At 45.3% G+C, this 21428-nt stretch overlaps 1 protein-coding gene across 2 annotated transcripts in view; it reads left to right on the forward strand.

The window, feature by feature from the left end:
* LOC138528636 (transient receptor potential cation channel subfamily M member 2-like) overlaps positions 1-6740 on the forward strand; it is a 1006635-nt gene extending 999895 nt beyond the window's left edge. For both annotated transcript variants that reach the window (XM_069640452.1, XM_069640453.1), the window contains one exon: positions 5706-6740. Coding sequence is in view for 1 of the 2 variants with exons in the window: in XM_069640453.1 (XP_069496554.1) it covers positions 5706-5734 (29 nt within the window). In the remaining variant the exon portion in view is untranslated. The remainder of the gene's footprint in view (positions 1-5705) is intronic.
* The last annotated feature ends 14688 nt before the right edge of the window (positions 6741-21428 follow it).

Genomic DNA, 21428 nt, shown 5'->3' on the forward strand with positions numbered 1-21428 from the left:
ATGTAGCAAAGACATCGCTGTTTCACTTTTACAGCACCAACCTTCCCACGGTCTCATTGCGACTGAGAGCCCAGAAAATAAGAAGAGCTTTATTTTTAAAATTCACATTTTCAATGGAGTTTCTTCAAATACAAAATAATTTTCCTAATGGAATAATGGTTCATCTCTGGTCACAATTCTCATTCAGAATTGCATTAGGTGCAGCACTCTTTAAACTGGTTATTTTACTATGAAGTCCAATTTCTAGAATAATACTTTTATGTACTACAATAGACTAAATGTCCGTTTAATGATATACAGATTTTGCAAACCTGTGTATAGTCAATCAAGTGCTCAGTTCTTCCATTCAATATGATAAGACGCTCATCAATTAAACCGGTCCAGGTGATTAGGTGTTTGATTATTTCGATTTTTTTTGACAAACATGCTGCTTCTCATATTGGTCCATAAATAAATTGGGGCATATTTTGCACCCATAGTAGTTCCGTTCAGCTGCTGCCACAGCGCTCCATCAAAGGTAAATAAATGATGGTTCATAAGTAAATGCTAACATTTCCAGGGTCATTTGATGATGCATGTAATTACTGGTCCAATAACTAGCTGATTTGCAATTCACATAATATCACTCTGCTGGTATTTCGGTAGTATGTTTGATCAACGTGTACAGTGCTAGCACGCCTAGTGTGACCAATTTATTCAGGTGCGCTGCAAGGTTATATGCTGATTTTTTTCAAGCACGCCTATTGCGTCCTTGGTTTAGGATTTCAGTCATTGAGCTAATGACACCAAGTATGTGTCTATGTTTTTAGACATAAATTCAGTTGACGCCCTGATCCCACTAAAGATTGTGGAACTTCAAAACCAGCTCATAGTGCATCTCCTCATATCAAATTTGATTGTCTGGTTACTGTCTACTAATGTCAACAAACATATTCTCATCCATACCCCTGTTTTATCCGGAACAAATTTACTTGAGAAATTGACATCCGGCGGCATGACACTTACCAGGCAATGTCACATTGCATCCTGTGATGCATTGGGCCTTATTGCGAGTTTGTCCAAAATTCCTGGATCCGCCTGAATGTTGTGTTTAGAACAGATGTTTTTCAATGTAAAGAAAATCCCCTATGGAGGATAAAGTGAGGGCATAGCGAGAGAGAGAGAGAGAGAGAGAGAGGAAGATGGGGAAAAGAGAATATAAAAGGCATTATGGCTAACCTACAGAAATACTGATCAGGAGTAGTAAGAGAAGCAGTATAAAGATGGCCAGTGTGGTAGGAGGCTACATGATGAGAGTTTAAAGTGTCAGGAATATGGAGGAAGGGTGGAATGCCATTTAGAAAAGCAGAATAAAGACAACATGATGGTCCAACAAGACAAGGCAGGGTCATAAAAGCTAGGAGATAGGGATGACCGTCCTGGTCAGATCCAAGCCTGGTAGCAGCTGACACACAGGCTGCTGCAAGAACATGCAACCATCTTGTCCCTGAGCACCAGGATTTGGACTCACAAATCCTGAGAGCCAGAACCACCAGGATCCCTAATTTCAATGTTTGAACTGATTTGAGCCACCTTCAAATCACATTCAACACTATCAAACCAATGTGACCTGCGAGTGTTGCCTTTGGCACTCATTTGAAATTTGAATCACCATTGTTTGCATCTGTCAAACCAGCTCAACACTGCATCACCTCAGCAGAGCCTCATCACACAACTGGCACTAGTACCAGTGTACCATTCAGATGATTTTGAACCACTGTGCCACCGAAACAAACATTGAAACACCAGGACTTCGCATTGCATCTTGACCCAGACCACTGGATCACATTGCTTTGAAACAAATTGTGTATAAGCGCTATATAAATAAACTATCATATCATATCATACGACGTCATTCATCAACCTGAACCAGTGGTACTCATCGTCTCGAACCATGCTCGATCGTCGAACCATTCCTGGATGCTTGGCGACTTACATCACTAGATGCCACCTTAAAACTGTAGAGAGCACCTGCTCGATCCCAAACGATCCCGACTTGCTGCCTGGGTTCCTCGCAACTCGATGCCTTCAAATCTGTTTCAACCCGCAAGAGCAACAGCTTGAAGCCTGGATTGAACCGCCTAACCTTGGAATTGGGTACTGCGAGGCATGTATGGTATCACAAGTTAGACACAGACACAAAGATACAAGTTTCAACACCTTTATTTAAGTTTTGAATGGGGGTCCTTCCTAGCTGGCCCTAATTCTATAATGGGAGTAGTCTCAACCATCAAAGTAAAATGACATAGTGCATGTCAGTCAGTCAAACAAAGAAAAAGTCTATGTCAGAAACCTATACTTGCCCTCACGCTTTACAATAACTAAGTGTGGGAGAAATGCATCAAAAAAGAAAGTCAGAATGGCAACGGAGTTGGTTCACAACTCCCTTCCCTAAGTTTAGTTCAATGGGGATCTGTAAGAGTTCCTTCAAGGTGGGTAGTAGACACAGTTCAAAGAATTCACATAAGTCTTTCAAGCTTCCCTCGCCTGACTCAGCATTAGTTCAATATGTACCACAGTTCTGATATAACAATATTTCGGGTGATTCTTTCCCCATAGGCCCCTTAGGTTTCCCACACCCAAGGGTAGGCCTTTCAGGACTTTATCTTCTTTCGATTTGTCATGGGACTCCCTTCGTCAAACTTCTTGGTTGTCAATTTACTTTCACGTTGAAGACTTTCAAAACTGCATAGCTTTACTCAGGCCTATGCATGGCCACTTTGACACTATACATCTTGCCACTTTCACTTCCTTCATACTTTAAAAATTCACTTTATTCATCACCAAGCACTTTTGGGATCACATCTTATTTTCTAGTCAGCGTTTCTTGCTTCAAACATCCCTTAGGGAGATTACAGTTCACAGAGACTTTCGATAATTCGTCTTTCTTTCTCCGCAGGCCTACTCTGCTACTTTGTATTTCCAAAAACAACAATCATATCGTTCTCTTCTTGTGTCTGCCATCAGACGCGTTGGCTTGCTTGCAACTTTGTTAACATTCGCGTCTTCACAAATCGGGCTCTCTCTTCATTCAAGAATTCACCGGCTGTGATAGACTGTAACTCGCTCTTCTCTGCTATTGCATCTGCGGTCAGGGCCTCTCCCCTTTCCTTCCCAGACCTTCCCCGGCACTCCTGTCACTCTGGGGAAACGAGTAACCTTCAGGCACATCAAAGAAAGGATTCCTCCAGCTTCTTGGCTTTCCTCTGGACCCCTCTTTGGCTTCTTGGAGATACGACTCCCTCGCCTTGCTTTCTCTTGCTTTCGCTTGCAATATGTCAGCGTCTAGGCCTTCCGTGCTCCGCAGCCTGGTGTTCAACAACCCTTGCTGTTCCTTCTCATACCCGGTCTCACTTTCTCTGTCTTCTCTGCTCCACCTCTTATACTCCGGGTAGCCGTCAATGGGTTTCAGGGGTGTGTAATTGTGACTGAGCGCCTGACCGTGCCTGGCCTCATTAGTGGGACAGAGCCATTGCATGTTACTAGTGGTAATCTTCCTAATCTGAGTCTTCCTCTTCCTCGTCTCAGTAGTTGGCTGACAAGGAAAAGAGGGGAATTATGGGAGTTGTAGTATCCCAAAAAGGTAGAGGAAATGTGAGGTAAACAACTGTCATAAAATGGGGGATACAATGTATCATATTCTGGTGTCTCTTCCCCTCTCCTCAAGGACCACCTAGCCAGGGGATCCTCCCTCACTTGTCCACCCCCAGGGTCGGGATCCAATAGCGATCGCCCTTCCCTGGCCATCTGGGGAGTGAGTAGTGAAACACCCTCAGGTTTTTCACAGTACTTTCAAGTGACTCTGTCTCCCTGGGCCAACTTTTGGGACTGTCGTATCTGGTTAAGTCCCTTTTGCACCTTTTTCCCAAAAGAAACATATCCTTTGAAACATTGTTGGTAATTTGTTGCCTTTCCCTCCCTGCTTCCATAATCACATTTCACTGTCTTCATTTACAGGGGTAGCTGTTTTTCTAGTACAGTTTTATTTTATTTTATTTTATTGCATATTGGAGTGATAAAGAGTTGGTACAAATGTAGAATCCATTTAATGAAGGTGTGGAAGTTGGCAGATGTAAAGGCGCTGGACGAATTATCCGGCAGTCAGCGTAGTGGTCTCCTTAAGGAGAGAGCAGCAGAAAAGGAGTATAATGATCTTCATGAAAGAATCAAATCTTTAAATTCATTGGAGAGTTATACTCCATTGCCAAGATGCTTGTGTGTACCCTCTGCTGTACTTATGATTAGGTCCCTCGACTCTGAGGACTTATTCTTATGACCAGACTAAAAATACCAAGATCAAGAACACCCTGGTAGGTTAGAGAAAATGTTTGTCCCAGCGAGTTGTGCCAAATTGAAGATATATGGCATTTTTTAGTAGACTGTGCACTTTTGATCACTTTAAGAAAGCAGTAGTTAAGGCCTGCTTTCATTAAAAATTGATTAAGGACACGCAGGGATACTATGAATTATATTTTAGATCGTGATGATGTGAAATTCTTTATAGACTTAGCTCATTACACTAAGAATGCATTGATTGTTATTAACACTAATAGGTGATGGTTTTTAACCTATATGACAACGTGCTCTTATGTATTTTTATCTTCAGGCAGCTTGCTTTGTATTATTGGCTGAGGATGTGCAATTGTATATTTATTTATTGTATGTGTTTGTATGTGTTTTAATGGATTTTATATCTGAGTAAAGCTTTTATCTGTCTCAATTGAAGTGTTTAATTGAAGTGTGTATATTTTTATAGAACCTTGATTGGACATTAATTTATTATGGACTGCTGTTTAGGTTACTTCTGTTTCATATTCACACCTCTCTTAAGAGCATAGTTTGCCCTTGGTCCATGTTACCACAAAAGGCAAAGGAGGTATAATTTGGCACTTAATAATTTGGCACTTATATAGCGCTATCAAAGCGAGCGCTCTACTCGCTGTGCCACTTGACCGGCGTATATCTCTTACCTGTGACTGCTTAACCTTTACGATTGTGTTGGCTCTTGTTTTGTAGGAGTGTGAGGGCTGAGTATGTGGTTTAGCCACTACTCATCCTTGTACTCGTGCGGGGCAGAGGTGATTTAATCTCTTATGTTCATAACATTTTTTAAATCACAGTGAGTGTAATCTGAGGTGGCATGTATGGTGTGGTTGATAATGGCAGATGTGGTACATTGATTTTTCAAAAGCTGCCCTCAACTATTCGTATGAAGTTAGTGGCACTTCCCTGAACTATCGGTAGAGTCATGATCTCCAAGGCTTGGAATCTCGTGTCCAAGCCAGAACATTAAAGTTGACCAAGGACCCCACATAAACACAACTATTTCCATATGTGGGCGTATCCTCAGACCAAATGAGATCACTCCAAGTCAAAGGTTTTGGGAAATTTCACTGGTTATTATGAAATCCATATTCTGTGTGTTGTGGAGTCCAGCACTGGATGTATAATTAAGACATATGGCTTGTGCATGTCTACATTAGAAATATGTAGGACATTGAGAACCTAACTTGGACCACTTACCTTGGCTTTTGACGTCACCCGTGACATCAGTTATCTCATTAGACAGGATATCAGAATTGATCCATGATCAATGGGTAATAAAACACATCTGTGTAAAATAAAAACTAACAAGTCTTAACTAAGTTTTGTTTTTTTATTTCCAGGATTCAAAATACACAACACTTTATCATAAATTGGAACTGTGAGAAGACTGATTGATGGCTAAAGAAATACACTGTGGCAGTTCAACCCAAGAAGCTCGCTAACATCATGCATCATGCATGAAATACAGCAATCCTGGTCCATAACCCTCCTTGTAAAATACATGACAGTGTTTGCTTGCAGGACCTGCTTTAATGGATTGCTAATGTTGACAAGTGCATGTTATACAGTTAAGAATTGAGGCTGATAGACAGAGCTCCATTCATAGTGTGTGTTGGGCAGTGCAGGCACCTATGCCATCTCCCCACTTCCTTGCTGCTTCATCTCTCTTGCTGATTGCTTGGACAATCAAACAAGCTCAAGATACCCACATTGCCCTGTAAATTGTGCCACCATCATTGACTAGTCAATCTGTCAACTATTGCCATTGCTCTGCCCAGTATTATGTGTGAATCACAGCAAACAACAATGGTTTTTATCTAGTTGATCATCGATTTAGCCGATGTGATCTAGTAAATGTAATCCTCCAACTCTGCGTCGGAGAATCTGCACCCCCTTCGCTTGATACCCTTTTGGTGAAGAATGATTTTCAAATGAGGCTGCTTACTGTGTAAAGCATGGCTCCTTACTCAGCCTACTTATTTGGACCTTAAACCTTCAGCTGCCGGGTGAGGCTCGGGTTGCCTGCAATAGGAACCAATTGATCTTATTTATTCCTAGGATGAGAAAGAGCTGGACCCAAAAGCAGGCCTCGTGCACAGCAGCAGCCAGCTTCTGGAACTCACTGCCTTTAACTTGGAAACTGGCTATCCCTTTAGCTTTTTGTCGAGAACTTACAATTGTTTCTTTTTTTACCATCTCTTTTATTGTTTTCATATAGTTTTTTGGTGACTCAGCTGTAATCTTATTGTACTCTTAAACTGGTTTCCATGTCCATGATTTATTATATGTTTGTTATCATGATGAACAGCCCATTATGAGCCCTTTGGGCAAGGTTTGTGCTTAACTAAATACTGCTAATAAATTAAATAAAAGCATTTAGCCTTGTGTCTTCATATCTTGCGTCCCTGCGTTATGCGCTGGAGGAATAATGTTGTGACTGGCTAGAAATGTTACTCTTCCACCCAGTCTTTCTATTATCTTGTGCTACTGTGAGGAGTCCTGTGGATCCCTCACTGTCCCCCTTGCCTAAAATCTCCTCGTAGCTGGCCAGGAAAAGGCAAACGCTTCTGATCCTGACCCTGGCTGGGGGTGTAGCGTAGGAGGATCTCCTGGGAGCAGACCAGGTCCAGGGCGGTGAGGAGATCCTGTGGGATGAGACAAAGTATTTATCTTTAAAAGGGAAGAACATTTTAAAGATACAGAGAGATGTAATAGCCTATTGTCGGTATGATGTGGCAGAACCACACATCAAGCCTTTTGATGTGGGTAAAGCTGGTGTGACATCTCTAAACATCTTATGAAAGGAAAGACTGTTTGAGACTTCTAAGGTTAAAAATCCCCCTTACTCCCAGAAGTCCAGTGGAAGGAAACATGTAAATAATGGCTGAAGTGGACTGCCCTCTCCATTCCAAATAAACTCTTTTGATTTTTCCTTAAATGCATTTGAGAGAAATTAATCTACATTTAAAATTCGAAAGCTGACAAGAAAACCTAACTTAGGGAATAATGGGACTTGCAGTCCCTTTCAACAAACTACTGGGATGAGGAGGAAGGCTCAAGAACAATGTTTCAGGAGTGGTCAGCTTGTTAAACTTGATGACCCAGACCTGAGGGAAGCAGAGCGGCTTAAAAGCCCCCCACAGGTGTAGGCCATTAGATGGAGAAATAACTGGAGTAGTCGCCGCAGTTGCAACAGTAGAAGGAGAGCACGTTGTTGGCAATCCAAGCAGAAGGGTGGGTGGAAAGAAGGGACGCCGGGACTTTGACCAAACAGATTCCATCTGCCTGAGAGGGTCCTGTTCCCCCTAATTCTGAAGTGCAGAGGTTGCACAGCGGAGAGCGTGAAGGAAGACTGCCTTTCCACATGTGAACCTGACTGCAGAGATTGCACCAGCAGGAAGCATGCAGGAGGCCATGGCTGGCTGAGAGTTGGTGTACAGCCAGGGGTCCCAGGAGCAAGACAGGCTCTGTGACTGTGTGACAGGAATGAAGACACCTTCACTGAGGAAGGGCGTGTGCCCCAACAAAGCCAGTCGTAGTTTAAGTCCTGCAGCACACTTAGGGAGCAATACAGAATCAGGTGAGTGTTAGTGAGAGTTCTGAACACTTGCGCGAACAAAGGCAGGCAACTGTATACAAGCAGAATCACTCGCATGTGAGTGAAAGCAGTTCAAAACTGACGGTTGATTGTAGAACAAGGAGAAGTTACAAAAGTAGCACTCACGCATGAGTGAACTTCTTGAATAACACCTGCGTCAGAGTCATGTTAATTGAATACTAAAACTTCTGAAAACAGATAAAACACTGGTCGCATGTGGTTAAAAACATCTATTGGAATCCTGCGGGGATTGCAACAAACATATTCCTGCAGGCCATTACTGATGTTATTGATGAATTCCATAGCCGATACAACATTGAGTATATGTTTCTGGGGGAGGATTTGAATATTTCTTGTTTGTCCAACAAGGGGGAGAGGATTGCTGAAGAAGAGGGCCAGAAGGGAATTAGAGAGGTGAGAGCCTTAGCGTGGTTGGAGTTATTGAGCGACAAAGAGCTACTAATGCTAAATGGGTAATGTGAGGGAGATCGACTGCCGGGGGTAACCTAGTCAAACAGGGTACACTCCTCCATTCTGGACTATGTATTTGTATCCTCCTACCTAAGTGAAAAAAGAACATTGCTGAGAGTTATGTACACAAAGATTAGCAATCATGCTCTCTTAAGACTTCCATGGAAAAGGTGGGATGGGAAGAAAAGGGAAGAAAAATGGTAATATGATATTGAAGCAGCTAAGGGGTGCAATCGGTTATGTGATGTTAGAGCCCTCTGGGTAAACTTTGAAAAACTAGAGGCTGGTGAGCCTGTGGTTGACTATGTGCCCCTGCTTCTGGAATTCATAGTGAAGAGGAAAACAACTAAGGGCCCTAGAGAAAAACCACATCCATAATATTGATGAAACAATTGCCAAGGAAAATCAAGTGCTGCATAGCGAGATTGGATCATTGGGGCGAAAAAAGGACAAAGGTTCTTGCTTGTTGATTAGAAAGAGAAAGCAAGAAGTTAGGAATTGGCTAGCATCCTATAGGGCAACACTGTTGCACCAAGATGTGGAAGCTACACTAATGATGCTGAATAGAAGGGATGTAAGATCCATATGGCAATTGTTGAATAACCAAAACAAGGAGAAAGGCTCTGCCCTGATGTCCACTCACTATGGCCACCTTCGTCCCTCTATTCCACAACATATCACAATCTAGCCTCCCACTTAACACATAGGACAAAACATTTCCCACTATACCCTCCGGAGCCACTCACCCCCCTCAACCACTTCTGTTACCTTCAGAATGGATCTCCAAATTTGCCACCCCACCCATTCCTCTTACCCCATGCTCCACATATTTGAGAAACGCAAAACTTGGCTCCCGCTTGAACACGGCCAAAATCATGAGTCTTGACCTTGCATGTCCCTTGCACTCAAGAAATGCTAGACTAAGATCCTGCACCAGCCTGAATCATATGCCTTTGAGAACTCCTGCCTTACACTGAGGGGACCTCAAATTGCCACCCCCTACTCCACCAGCATCTTATACTGACAAATACAACAACCTCAGCCCCTCTACATCATGTGATCACACGCTTGGTGACTCAGTGGCTTCTGCCACCACTACAATCAAAGGTGTCCTCATCAAGGCACACTCTTTAGTAGTCCATACTCTTAATATTGCAGACGTGATCACATCCAACAATTTGGACTTCCTTGCAGTAAGAGAAACTTGGTTACATCCCGCTGCCAGACTTTCACTCTCAATTGCCATCCCAGAGAACTACTCTGTTATCAGAGCAGACAGAACATCCGGGATAGGGGGTGGGTTAGCAGTCATTGCAGAATCCAACCTGAATATTAGAGAAATCACCAATATAGACATATCATCCGTCAAACTCCTGTCCTTTAAACTCCCACTATCACCATAACTATACTTTTCACCGTATATACAGACCTACAGGCGCAATCACATTCTTTGAGGAGGACATCTCCCACCTATTGACATTCAATAGAAAACCAAGCTCCCCAATTATCTTATTGGACGACTTCACCCTTGGCCTTCAGGACCCTAATGATGCTAATGCCTCCTTGATTAATGACACTATCACGCAACTAGGTCTGACACAACGCATTAACCAGTCCACACATGCTAAAGGCAGAACTCTGGACTGGCTTGCTGACGTCAACTGTGACATTGCCTTGACTGACATCACACCATGCGCCTGGTCAGACCACCATCTTATCACCTTCACTATAACTAAAGTTACACAAAAAAGCATACCTTCTATAGTCCTATTGCAAACCCTAGCTAGGAACAAACGCAGTATCACCATTGAGAATCTCAGAACACTACTACATCCTATCACCTCTGCTGTTCATACCATCACCAACTCCAATTCTACCTCCTTAGTCAAACTCTACAATGACACATTGGAACTATCCTGAACCAAATAGCACCACTTAAATTAATAAAGGTCAATCCAACTGCCCATGTGAACAAATGGTTCTCGGCAGAACTAAAAGCATTTCGTAATCTCAAGAGAACAGTTGAATCTAGCTGGAGAAAGGCTCTGCCAAAAATTCTCCTTGACAGCAACCACTTACAAAGCTGCTATTACGAACGCCAAAAAAGAGATTTTTAATACAAGAATCCACAATGCCAAATCCGGCACAAAAAGAGTTATTTTCCATCCTAAGAGAATTTGAATCACCTGTGCCCCCTACCGATGACTGCATCAAGGACAAAACTTTGTGCAACAACATCCAACAAGCGCTCACAAATATAATAGCTCTCCTGCAAGCCAAGATAGAATCTAAAAAAGCCAACCTTACTACCAAAGACCACGCTAGCGATACACATTGCTCCACCCCACCCCGACTGCCCCCTCTTCCACTTCCCACCAGTCATAGAGGATGAAGTAATTAACATAATTGCTAACCTAAATCCATCTAATTGTCTAGGTGGCCTATGTCCTGCCTCAGTTATCAAGGATGGGGCCAAAGACCTAGCCCCCTTAATCATCACCTTGATCAACTCCTCGTTCAAAAACGTGGCAGTCCCAAACAACCTCAAAGAGGCATGGGTCCTACCTCTACTCAAAAAACCCAACCTAGACCCTAATACACCTACGAACTGCAGGCCCATCACGACTGTCCCTTTTCTCCTAAAAATAATAGACAGAGTAGCATACCTCCAAATAAAACGACATTTGGAAGACAACAACCTTCTAGGTCTGCGACAATCTGGCTTTACAATATCTTCACCAAGCTCCTTTTCGACCGCCTTGATGACCTGGGTGATGGTTCTAGGTCATTTGGTCGAAAATAAATGGTTGACAGGACAATTGGTCGACACCAAAAAGTCGACAGGTCAACTGGTCGATTTTGTTTTTGTTTTTTCACAATTTTTTATTTTTTTTGGGGGGGGTCCCCCAACCCCCTTTTTTTTGCTAAAAAAACCTTTTTTTCCCTAAACGAAAACCTAAAAAATATATATATAAATAAAAACAAATTCGACCATTTGACCTGTCGACCAAATTGTGTCGACCAATTGTCCTGTCGACCATTTGTCTGTCGACCATTTGACCGGACACCCTGGGTGATACATACACAAACTATGCTGACAACACCCAGGCCCTCATCGCGCTCACAGGGAGCTATCAGGATTATGTTGCAAAACTAAATGAGATCTACCTTGAAATCCAAGCATGGATGGCCACCCATAGCCCCTGCTTAAACGATGATAAGACGGAACTGCTGATCGTCGGTTCACAGGCCCGTCTCAACAAACTTGACCCCAGATACCAATCCTTCGCCATTGATGGCAATATTATAAAAGTGTCAAAAGAAGTCAAAACACTGGGTGTGTATCTTGACTCAACTCTCTCTCAAAAAACAAATTAACGCCACCATCTCATCTGCAGCCTACACCAATAAACGTATTAATGCCTGCAAACCATTCTTATCCACCAACAGTCGCCTCACACCGGCTAGGGCCCTCATATTGTCCAAACTGGACTACTGTAACACACTCTTCCTTGGTTCCACTAACCACAACCTGAACAGACTACAGATACTCCAAAACAATGCCCTCAGATGCTCCCTTAATCTCCTCCGCAAGGCCCACATGTCCACCGTCGGAAAAGAATTTCACTGGCACCCTATCCGTGAGAGAATTTAATTACGAGCACAGGTCATTACATACAAATGCCTCTATCTGACAGCCCCACGTTACTTATCAGACAAAGTTATGAGACATAACTCTACCAGACCAACTAGATCCCCATACCTACACCAACTTAACATCCCAAGGTTCAAACTGAAAACGGCTGGGAGCAAGCTTTCCTGTGCTAGCAGCAAAAGGCTGGAACGCACTACCAATGACAATCAAAGCTGACACGTCGTTCTGGTCATTCAGAGCCAAGGTAAAGGAACTACTTACAACTCAGTAATAGACTGTTAACTGCACTTAGCTGAATCTTGTTTCCTTGTATCAAATGTATCCTTGTATCAAAGGTATGCCACTATGCCACTCGTATCTTTGTATCAAATGTATGCTTCTTCTGAGACAGACCAATGTGTAACCTGGTTCCCCTATAACCTTACTTTGCCACTCCTCACAGACTATTTTGTAACCTGGTCCCTCACATTATTTATTGTACTGTATCATCTTCTGCTGTCTTCTGTATGTGCAACCTTCAGTAACCATTGCTGCTAAGGATAAAGCGCCCAGTTACCCTAGGGATCGGCTGCGCTATATAAATAAACAAACTAAACTAAACTGATGAACATGGTGACAGAAAATCAGTGGATCTCCCATTACGAGAAATTATTTTCTAAGAGAGGAGGGACTCACTATTGTCTGCAACCGGGTACGGGAAGGGGATGGTCTATACCATTTGACAGGATAGACTTGGTGATGCTAATCAAGAATGCGAGTAGATCGAGAGCTCTGGGGCAGATGGCGTCACAAATATGTTGCTTAAAACTGGCCCTGAGGAGTGGGTGGCCTTCATGTCTGTCCTTTTCAAACAAGTTCTGAATGAGGAGGGCTCCCAGAATCATGTCGTTCTGCAGTTGTTGTGCCAATCCACAAGGGAGGCGATAGAGTTGACCCAGAAAACTACTGACTGATCGCCCTCCTTGATGTATTATTGGGAAAGACTTTTGGAGGGGTCTTGGTGGACCATCTGCAGACGTTGGATTGCAAATACTAAAATATATGACCCCAGACAGAGGGGGTTTATAAGGGAAGTAGGAACTGATCTAAATTTGTTTCTGCTAAATGTTCTCAAGGGCAGAGCAATGGAAAAAGGGGTGCACATCTACATGGGCTTTATAGATCTTAAAAAGGCATTTGATAGCATGGATAGACAATTGCTTTGGGTCAAAATGGAATCATGGAACTGCCCAACGGACTTGCTAGCAGCGATTAGGTCGCTTTACACGGAATCAGGCTTAGTGCGCAGGGACTTCTGAGACGATCTATTTATACACAGAGAGGGTTGAAACAAAGCTGCCCGCTGGCCCCTACGCTGTTTAATATATTTACGTCAGACTTGCCCATAACGCTAGACGCAGTCAATGCCTTCCCTCCCAAGTTGGGAGACCACATGATAGGAAGATTGTTATTTGCAGATAATCTTGTCCTTTTGGATCAATCCACAATTGGGCTACAAAGGAGTGTAGAGGCGCTGCAAGACTCCATGGTGAAAAATGGTTTAGAGATAAACCCAGAAAAAACTAAAATAATAACTTTGGAGCAAGAACTAGAAAAGGGGGGCCAAAATTTGAATGGTATTTAGGAAAGATCCCTCTAACACAAGTTCAGTCCTTGGTTTACTTCGGGACACATATTAACAACAGGACTGACGATGGACCGAGACTATTGGTCTTGAAGAAAAAATCAAATACGTTGACGTCGCAGGCAATTTTGATCAATAGAAGATTTGGCAAATTCTCAATAAAGCCAGTATTGACCTTCTATGAAGCCAAAGTTATTCCAGCACTAATCTTTGGGGTGGAGGGCTTTCTCGTTACCCCTTATAAAGTGTGGGCCTCATTGGAGTGCGCTTTTTGGAAGAAGATCTTGAAGCTACCAAACTTGATAGCGACTCCTGCGATTAGGTAAGAGTTGGGACTGATCTCGATATTCACAAGAACGGTTTGGAAGTCACTAGCACTGTTTCGGAAATACATGCTACAGACACCCTCTCCGCCTTTTGAAATTCTTAGTGCAGCATTGGGTAAATTGGGTCCCGGCATTCTGGGACAGTGGGAGGGTTGCTGTAGGGCAACACTAGAATCTCTAGATGCAAATCTCGAAATCCTGGTAAGCAACCGGGATAAGATCCCAAAATCATCAGGTAGCTGGACTGGATTCGCACAATAGAAGATAGGAACACAAATCGATTGCAGTCAGCTCTTGGGAGAGAAACCAAGGCTTATGGCTGTCTACCGAGATATATGCAGCTGTTTTCGTATCGGATACAGTTCCTTAGATTTCACTTCAACTTGCACCCGACCAATGAAATAATGAAAATCTACCACAAAACAAAAGATTCGGCTTTCAGATTCTGCCAGTCTGTGGCTAAGGTAGAAATGGAACAACATGTTAAACAGTGCACTGTAGGGTTTTGTTTTTTTTTTAACTTTATTTTTGAGATTTTCATACCATCAGAAAACAATTGCACCAACATGGTGCATTGTCAAGACAACAAGAGGAGGAAAGGAGGGGAAGGGAAGGGAGAAGAGGAGGAAGGAGAAGGAGGAAACAGGACAAAAAATCATACAACATTCCCCACCCCCGGGTTCGTCTGTATAGCCGCTCCCCCCCCTCCAGCCTCCACAGCAACAAATATCAGTGTATTCTTTGCTTAATGCCAATTAGAATGAGGTCATGAGTATGTAATAGTTCTCAGTTCCAAAGCCCTATGCCAAGTTTAGTTGCTCCCAGCATCAGATGATTCTGTACAGTTTAGCAAATATGCAATATACGGTCCCCAGATGTAATGGTAGGGTTCTTATAAATTCACTCTCCACATCTTGACAATATGTTATGTCTTTTTTACAGTCTTCGATTTTGGGCAGGGGCCCTCTGCTCCTTGCCATGGTGATTCGTCTCCGTGCCAGCACCAGAAGAAGGGCTGCTAGTTTACGGGACATGGGTTGTAGGTATTTAGTGAGGCCAAGAAGGGCTGCTAATGGCAGCGGAGCCACCTGTTCCCCTATAATGTCAGCAGTGATTTGTAAAACTGAAACCCAGAAACGTCGAATTCCTGGACATTCCCAAGCTAGGTGAAAAAAATCTGCGTGTGCCGCCGCACATCGTTCACACTGGGCTGATGCTTCTGAGTGATGCCGATGCTTTTTAGCAGGGGTATAGTATGTTTGGTGCACAAAGTTGTATCAGTTTATAGCGTGTATTCACTGCGACTTTTTGAGTTTGACGTAGGATATAGGACCAGTCTTCAGCGTTTATTGACTCCTGGATGGCTGACTCCCATTTCTGCTGTGTTTTAGCATTAGGCGATGCGGTGTCCGCCACAAGGGATTTGTAGAGCAGCAAAACCAACCTCCCTTCTCCCTGCGCCTCGATGGTGTTGTGTAACAGATCCCATATAGGGGGTTGTTCAGGAAATGTGGGAAACATTCTTTGTAGGGTGTGGCGTAATCTAAAGTAAAGGAAGGTGTCTAGGGAGGTGTTCCCGCCCCTGTCTTTGGCCATTTGTGGGGTTAGGAAGGTGCCCTCTGGGAATAGATCGCCGAAGGAGTGGATATTGATCTTATCGGCTCATATTAAGAATACTTTTTCATTCGTGAGCGGGATGCCCGGGATGAATCGGATTGGTAGTAGAGGGGAACATCTTATGGTCACGCCGTATTTAACAGCCATCCTGTTCCAGATTGTGTATGTGGATAGAACCGTATTTAGTGTGTTGTACGGGACTGGGATTTGACTTATAATAACAGCACTGAGCAAGTCCGGTGAGGCAAGAGCTCGTTCCACCTGCACATGTGGGCGAACGAAGTGGGATATGTACCAGTAGCTTAAAAAATGCGCCTGGGCCGCCCAATAATATTTTTCTATATCTGGGAGCGCTAGACCACCCTTCGACGTTGGTAGAACTAGAGTGTTATACGCTACACGCGCAGGTTTGCCTGCCCATAGCAGTTCCAAGACTGCCGCTTTAACTTTCAGGAGAAAGGATTTGGGGAGGAGTAGCGGAATATTTGTGAACAAATACAGAAGCTTAGGAAGGATGACCATCTTCGTCAGAGAGGCCCTGCCCCAAAGCGTTAGCGGGAGCGTTTTCCACCTATGTATTCGGTCTTGAATGGAATTGAGCGTGGTGACATAGTTATCTTTATATATCTCGTGGTAGTTGCGGGATATATATACCTAGGTAGCGCACCCTCGAGTTCTCCCATTTAAAACCATGATCGTCTAAAAATTCCACTGTGTTAGGGGTCAGGGGAAATACAACAGATTTGGAGTGGTTAATTTTTAGACCCGACATTTCACCAAACCTTATAACTTTGTGCATTACCGGGTTAAGGTTCTCTTGGGGGATGCTGATAAACAATATGACGTCATCAGCGTAAAGGGAGACAATTAATTTATGTGGACCCAGTTTAAGACCCCTGTGTATTTGGAATTTGCGCAGTCGCGAAGCCAATGATTCCATAATAAGGGCAAAGATTAGAGCGGAGAGTGGGCATCCCTGTCTCGTTCCGCGTTCTAGTGATATGCTCGAGGACTTAGTGTTTCCCAGTGTGACATGTGATCGTGGGTCGTTATATAACAGAGACACTAACTAAATGAAGAAGTTGCCAAAGCCCATTTGTCTAAGCATTGCCAGCATGAATGGCCATTCCATAGAGTCAAATGCCTTCTCGGCGTCGAGGAGCACTGCTATTGCCTGCTGTGTTGGGTCTAGAGCCTCTATGACGCCGAACAGCCGTCTGATGCCATAGGTGGTGCTGCGTCCCGGGATTAGCGCTTTGGTGCAAGGCGCTTTATAAATCAATAAAATACAAAATACAAATAAATCCTGCTTGATCTCCAATTGCTAGAGCTGGCATGAGAGGGAGAAGCCATGATGCAAGAATTTTTGCGAGGATTTTATTGTCCAGGTTGATCAAAGAAATCAGCCTGTATGACGCACATTCATCAGCGGGTTTGCCGGCTTCATGTAACACTATTATATTGGCTTCACGTAGTGTGGAGGGAAAGCAACCGCGCTCGATAGATTCCTCATAGACTCGTAGCAGGAGAGGGGCCAAGATGGCCGCGTGGGCCTTGTAAAACTCTCCAGTGAGACCGTCTGGTCCCGGCGCTTTGGAGCTTGGGAGGGATTTTATTGCATTTATTATTTCCTCAGCTGTTATTGGTGCGTTCAATGGCCCTCGCAGGGCTGCCTCCACCCAGTACAGCTCAGTGTCATTGAGATATTCTTGTAAAGAGTTAGGTTCTGAGTTGCCTCTAGAGCTGTACAGGTTCTGATAGAAATCTCGGAATGCGTTGGCGATGTCTCCTTCCGAGTATACCAGCTGCCCTTGTGCGTCTTTAATGCCTTCTACGCGGGTTGGGGTTCGGTCTATCGATTGTAATCGGGCAAGCAGAGCGCCTGGCTTCTGGCCCTCTCCATATTGTCGGATCTGATGCTTGCGGGCGAGGAATTTTAGTTCCCTTTCGGCTGTTTCCCTGAACTTCCGAAGCTCTTCTTTCAGCTCTGCCTGAATTTGGGGGTTTGATGTTGTGGTGGTTTTCGTCTCTAGTTCCTTCAACCGACGTTCGCTGTCGGAGAGTTCTTTACGGATCAACTTTAAAATACCGTTTTCTTTGGCAAGGCATATACCACGTACAAAGCACTTCAGTGCTTCCCAGACGGTGCTGGTTGAATCGACAGAGTCTTGATTTATCTCGATGAAGGCTGTTATTTCTTGACGCAATTCATCTGCGAAGACGGTGTCTGAAAGCGAGCCAGGTTTGAATCTCCAGTTTAGTCCGGGAACTGTTGCGCCTGCCAGGGAGACATCAAGTGTGACCATTGAGTGGTCGGAGAACGTGCGTGGTAGAATTTGACTTGTTACCCAGGAGAACGGACAGTGGGTGGATGCCATAATGTAATCTATCCTGGAGCTAGTGTTGTGAACAGGCAAATAAAATGTGAAGTCTCTTGCATCGCGGTTGTGATGTCGCCAGGTGTCGGATAGATCAAAAGCTCGGCATATTTCTCGAACTTGGATGCATCGCGGTTGTGATGTCGCCAGGTGTCAGATAGATCAAAAGCTCGGCATATTTCTCGAACTTGGATGCTGGCTCTAGACAGGTTCCCGATTGTATTATGGGATTTGTCGAGTTTGGGATCGATTGGCGTGTTAAGGTCAGCTCCCCATATGATGGTTTCAGCGTTGATCCTGCCAAGTTGGGACATCAACCAGTTGAAATTGTCAGGTCCATCAGCGTTTGGAGCGTAAGAATTCACAATCACCACTTCCTTCCCTGCGATTATCCCTCTTACCAGCAGGGCTCTTCCCTCAGTGTCATTCTGCGACTCGATGAGACTAAAGTTTGACTTCCTGTCAATGAGGATTGCAACCCCTCTGGCAAAGGACGAATACGACGAGAAGTACCTGTGGCATCCCCAGGATTTGGCCCACTGCAGTTCCGACGCTGGCAGGAGATGGGTTTCTTGAAGTATGGCGATGTTGATCTTATGTCTACGGAGATACTGGATCCCGGTGGCGATTTTAAACATTGTTACTGCCATTCAGGTGACCAGGTAGGTTCTTACTCGTCACGATGTGAAGGTGAGACTGATATCTTGAACTGAATAAGTGACTGAAGGGCTTGACTTCTGGGGCATCAATGGAGTGCAGCATACTTGCTGTGAAATGAGAGTGGGGTGAGTAAGGCGGGCGCGTAGAACCCGATTCCCTCCCTAGTGTGGGCAACCCCCAACTGGCCCACGAAAATCCCTCCTTTAGAAACAGAACTGTAAACATTGCTGCGCTAGGGGCGCTAGTAGCCCGTCAAGAGGGTACCGGGCTCCCTTTGACAACAGGATTTTGTTCCTGTGGTTATTAGCATGAATGAGAATGGAGGCGTGCTGACATCATCCACCTATTGTTAGAGTCATGGGTTACGGAGGGTCTCTTCTCACTCGATCCTCACGTCGAGGTCTCAGATTGTTCCCATAGGGCCTGCAGCCGGCCCGGTCTAAATAGTCGCTGGCCTCCTCGGGGGTATTGAAAAAATGTGCCCTCCCTTCATGTTGAATACAGAGTTTCGCTGGGTACAACATAGAATAAAGGATATGATTATCCTGCAGGCGCCGCTTGACTGTTATGTATGACCTCCTCTGTGACTGTACTGCCTGGGAAAAGTCTGGGAAGAGCTGAATGGGGTCGCCGTCCTACTGGAGCTTCCCCTTGTCTCTAGCTGCCTTGAGTATTGCATCCCGGACCTTGTAGTTTAATAGCTTAGCTATTATCGGTCGAGGGTTTGCACCTGGCACTGGTCTAGTATTCGGGATTCTGTGCGCTCTTTCTACCACAAAAAGCTGAGACAACATTTCTCTTCCGAAGAGTGCTATGCACATCTGTTCGACATGATCGTCCATTTTACCCGGAAGTTGTTGCTCTCTTACTCCGATGATCCTAATGTTGTTCCTTCGGGAATGGCCCTCTAAATCTTCCTTTTTAGCGCATACTACCTTCATCTGGGTTTCGAGCGCGGAAACTCGGGAGGTCAGTGCCGCTGTCCCGTCGTCCAAGTCGGACACGCGCTGTTCGACGGTGTCGAGTCTATCTGCCTGCTTATCGAGTCTGTGTTGGAGTTGATCTACCTTCGTCGATAAGGTGTCCAACTTGCTTCCCAGGCCACTGATGCCGGCTTTTAGGTCCATCAGGATCTCTCTGATATCTGATTGTGGGGTATGTACCTCCATTGGCGCCGCGTCCGGCGTAGGAGATTCAGATCTGCTGCTGGTCGTGGGTTTGTTCAAGGAGCTAGTTTCAAAATTCAGTTTCTTCTGGGTCTTATCTGTTTTCCCCATGATGGCTTTGGGAGAGGCTCGTGGGAGAAAGCTAGGTTTTGTTTGTTCTGATCAGTGACAGCACCTGGTTGGACCCAGATGATGGTGGCGTTTAGTTCCTTTTGTCGAGGGGCTCATATAATTCGTTCAATGGACGTTGCAAGATGTGTACGGCAGGTAGGGCACAGCTTCTTAGGTCCCGCGGCGATCCTGGGTTGGGTGAAGGCGCACTGGCGCACTCCCGACAGGTTTCCTATGGTCTTGGCGGATAAGGGGGAGCCTTGTGCCTTTACTCGATTTAGGCAATACTTTCTGCGCTTCTTCGCCTCTGGGGGGGGGGCCCAGCTGAACCTGTTGTTTTTCTCCTCTCCAGCAGCGCCAGTAGGCAACAGTGCACATTTATGTTATCAGAGCAGCGTGGGTGCTGAGTTTATGTGACGAAGGATGGAGTGCCTGAGTATGTTTTCAGTTCCCAACAGTGCAACTATGAGATGCGGCTGCTGGTTCGTGGGACCCCGCGGTCGAGGCAAGCCGATTTCAGGTTGTCTGTTGCCCAATTGTCCCCAGGTTTCGTGTAGCTAGAGTATGTCGACTCTTCAGTTGCTTGATGACCCGGTCGGGTCTCGCTAGAGTTGCAGTGAGTCCGATTGACGTTGGGAGTGATTTTGCAGAATTGCGTGTCCTGACTCAAGCCGTTGGCAGGCGGCTTAGAGAGTGGGCCTTCCTGCCGTACTGCGTGCCCACGCCGAGGTGCCCGCCGCCCCAACCCCCCGCCTTCACGGAGAACGTTGTTGTGAGAAATCCAATGTACAGCGGCAATGACTTAGGTGCTTTTGTTGCTGGAGTTCAGAGCCCGTTGGCCCGGGGGGACCTCGCCAGCTGTATGCTGCCGGGTAGGGCTCAAGGGAGATGGGCACGTCCCGCCCGGAGACCACGCGAGGGACCGCTCCCTCGCCTTGGCGTCTCTGCAGCGGGACCCGAGCCCGCAGGAGGTTTGCCCGGGGTGGGGGGAGCGGACCAGGCCCACCCAGCCGCCGCGCCGCCGGCCGTACACGCCACAGCACTCTCCTACCTGGACCGCTACGGAGCCCCAGCGCCCCGGGCTGTTGCACTGCTGGTCCCGCACCAGGCCGCCGCGGGGACGGAGACCACCGTGTCTCTCGAGTGCCGAAATGCACACGTCCACCCGCCTTCTTGAGCAGCACAGTGCACGCTCCGGATGACTGTTTTTGCCAGGTGCCTGCTTCGTCCGACAGCATGAGTCCCCAGGAGGTCCCTCGCACATTGTCTGTCGGCCTGCAGGCCCCGGATTCAAAAGTTTGTATCTCGGGCTGTGATCGAGTGTCAGAGATGAGATTTGTCTCAAATTAATCAGCAGGACACCGTGGATGTACACAGCAGAGGATTGGGATTATCTAGCTACCACAGGAGCGGCGATGTCGCAGGATTCATTAGAGCCGCACAGAGCTCACTCAGGA

This window comes from Ambystoma mexicanum, chromosome 7q (assembly GCF_040938575.1).
Source record: "Ambystoma mexicanum isolate Mex_15411 chromosome 7q, UKY_AmexF1_1, whole genome shotgun sequence".
In the NCBI taxonomy this organism is placed as follows: Eukaryota; Metazoa; Chordata; class Amphibia; order Caudata; family Ambystomatidae; genus Ambystoma; species Ambystoma mexicanum.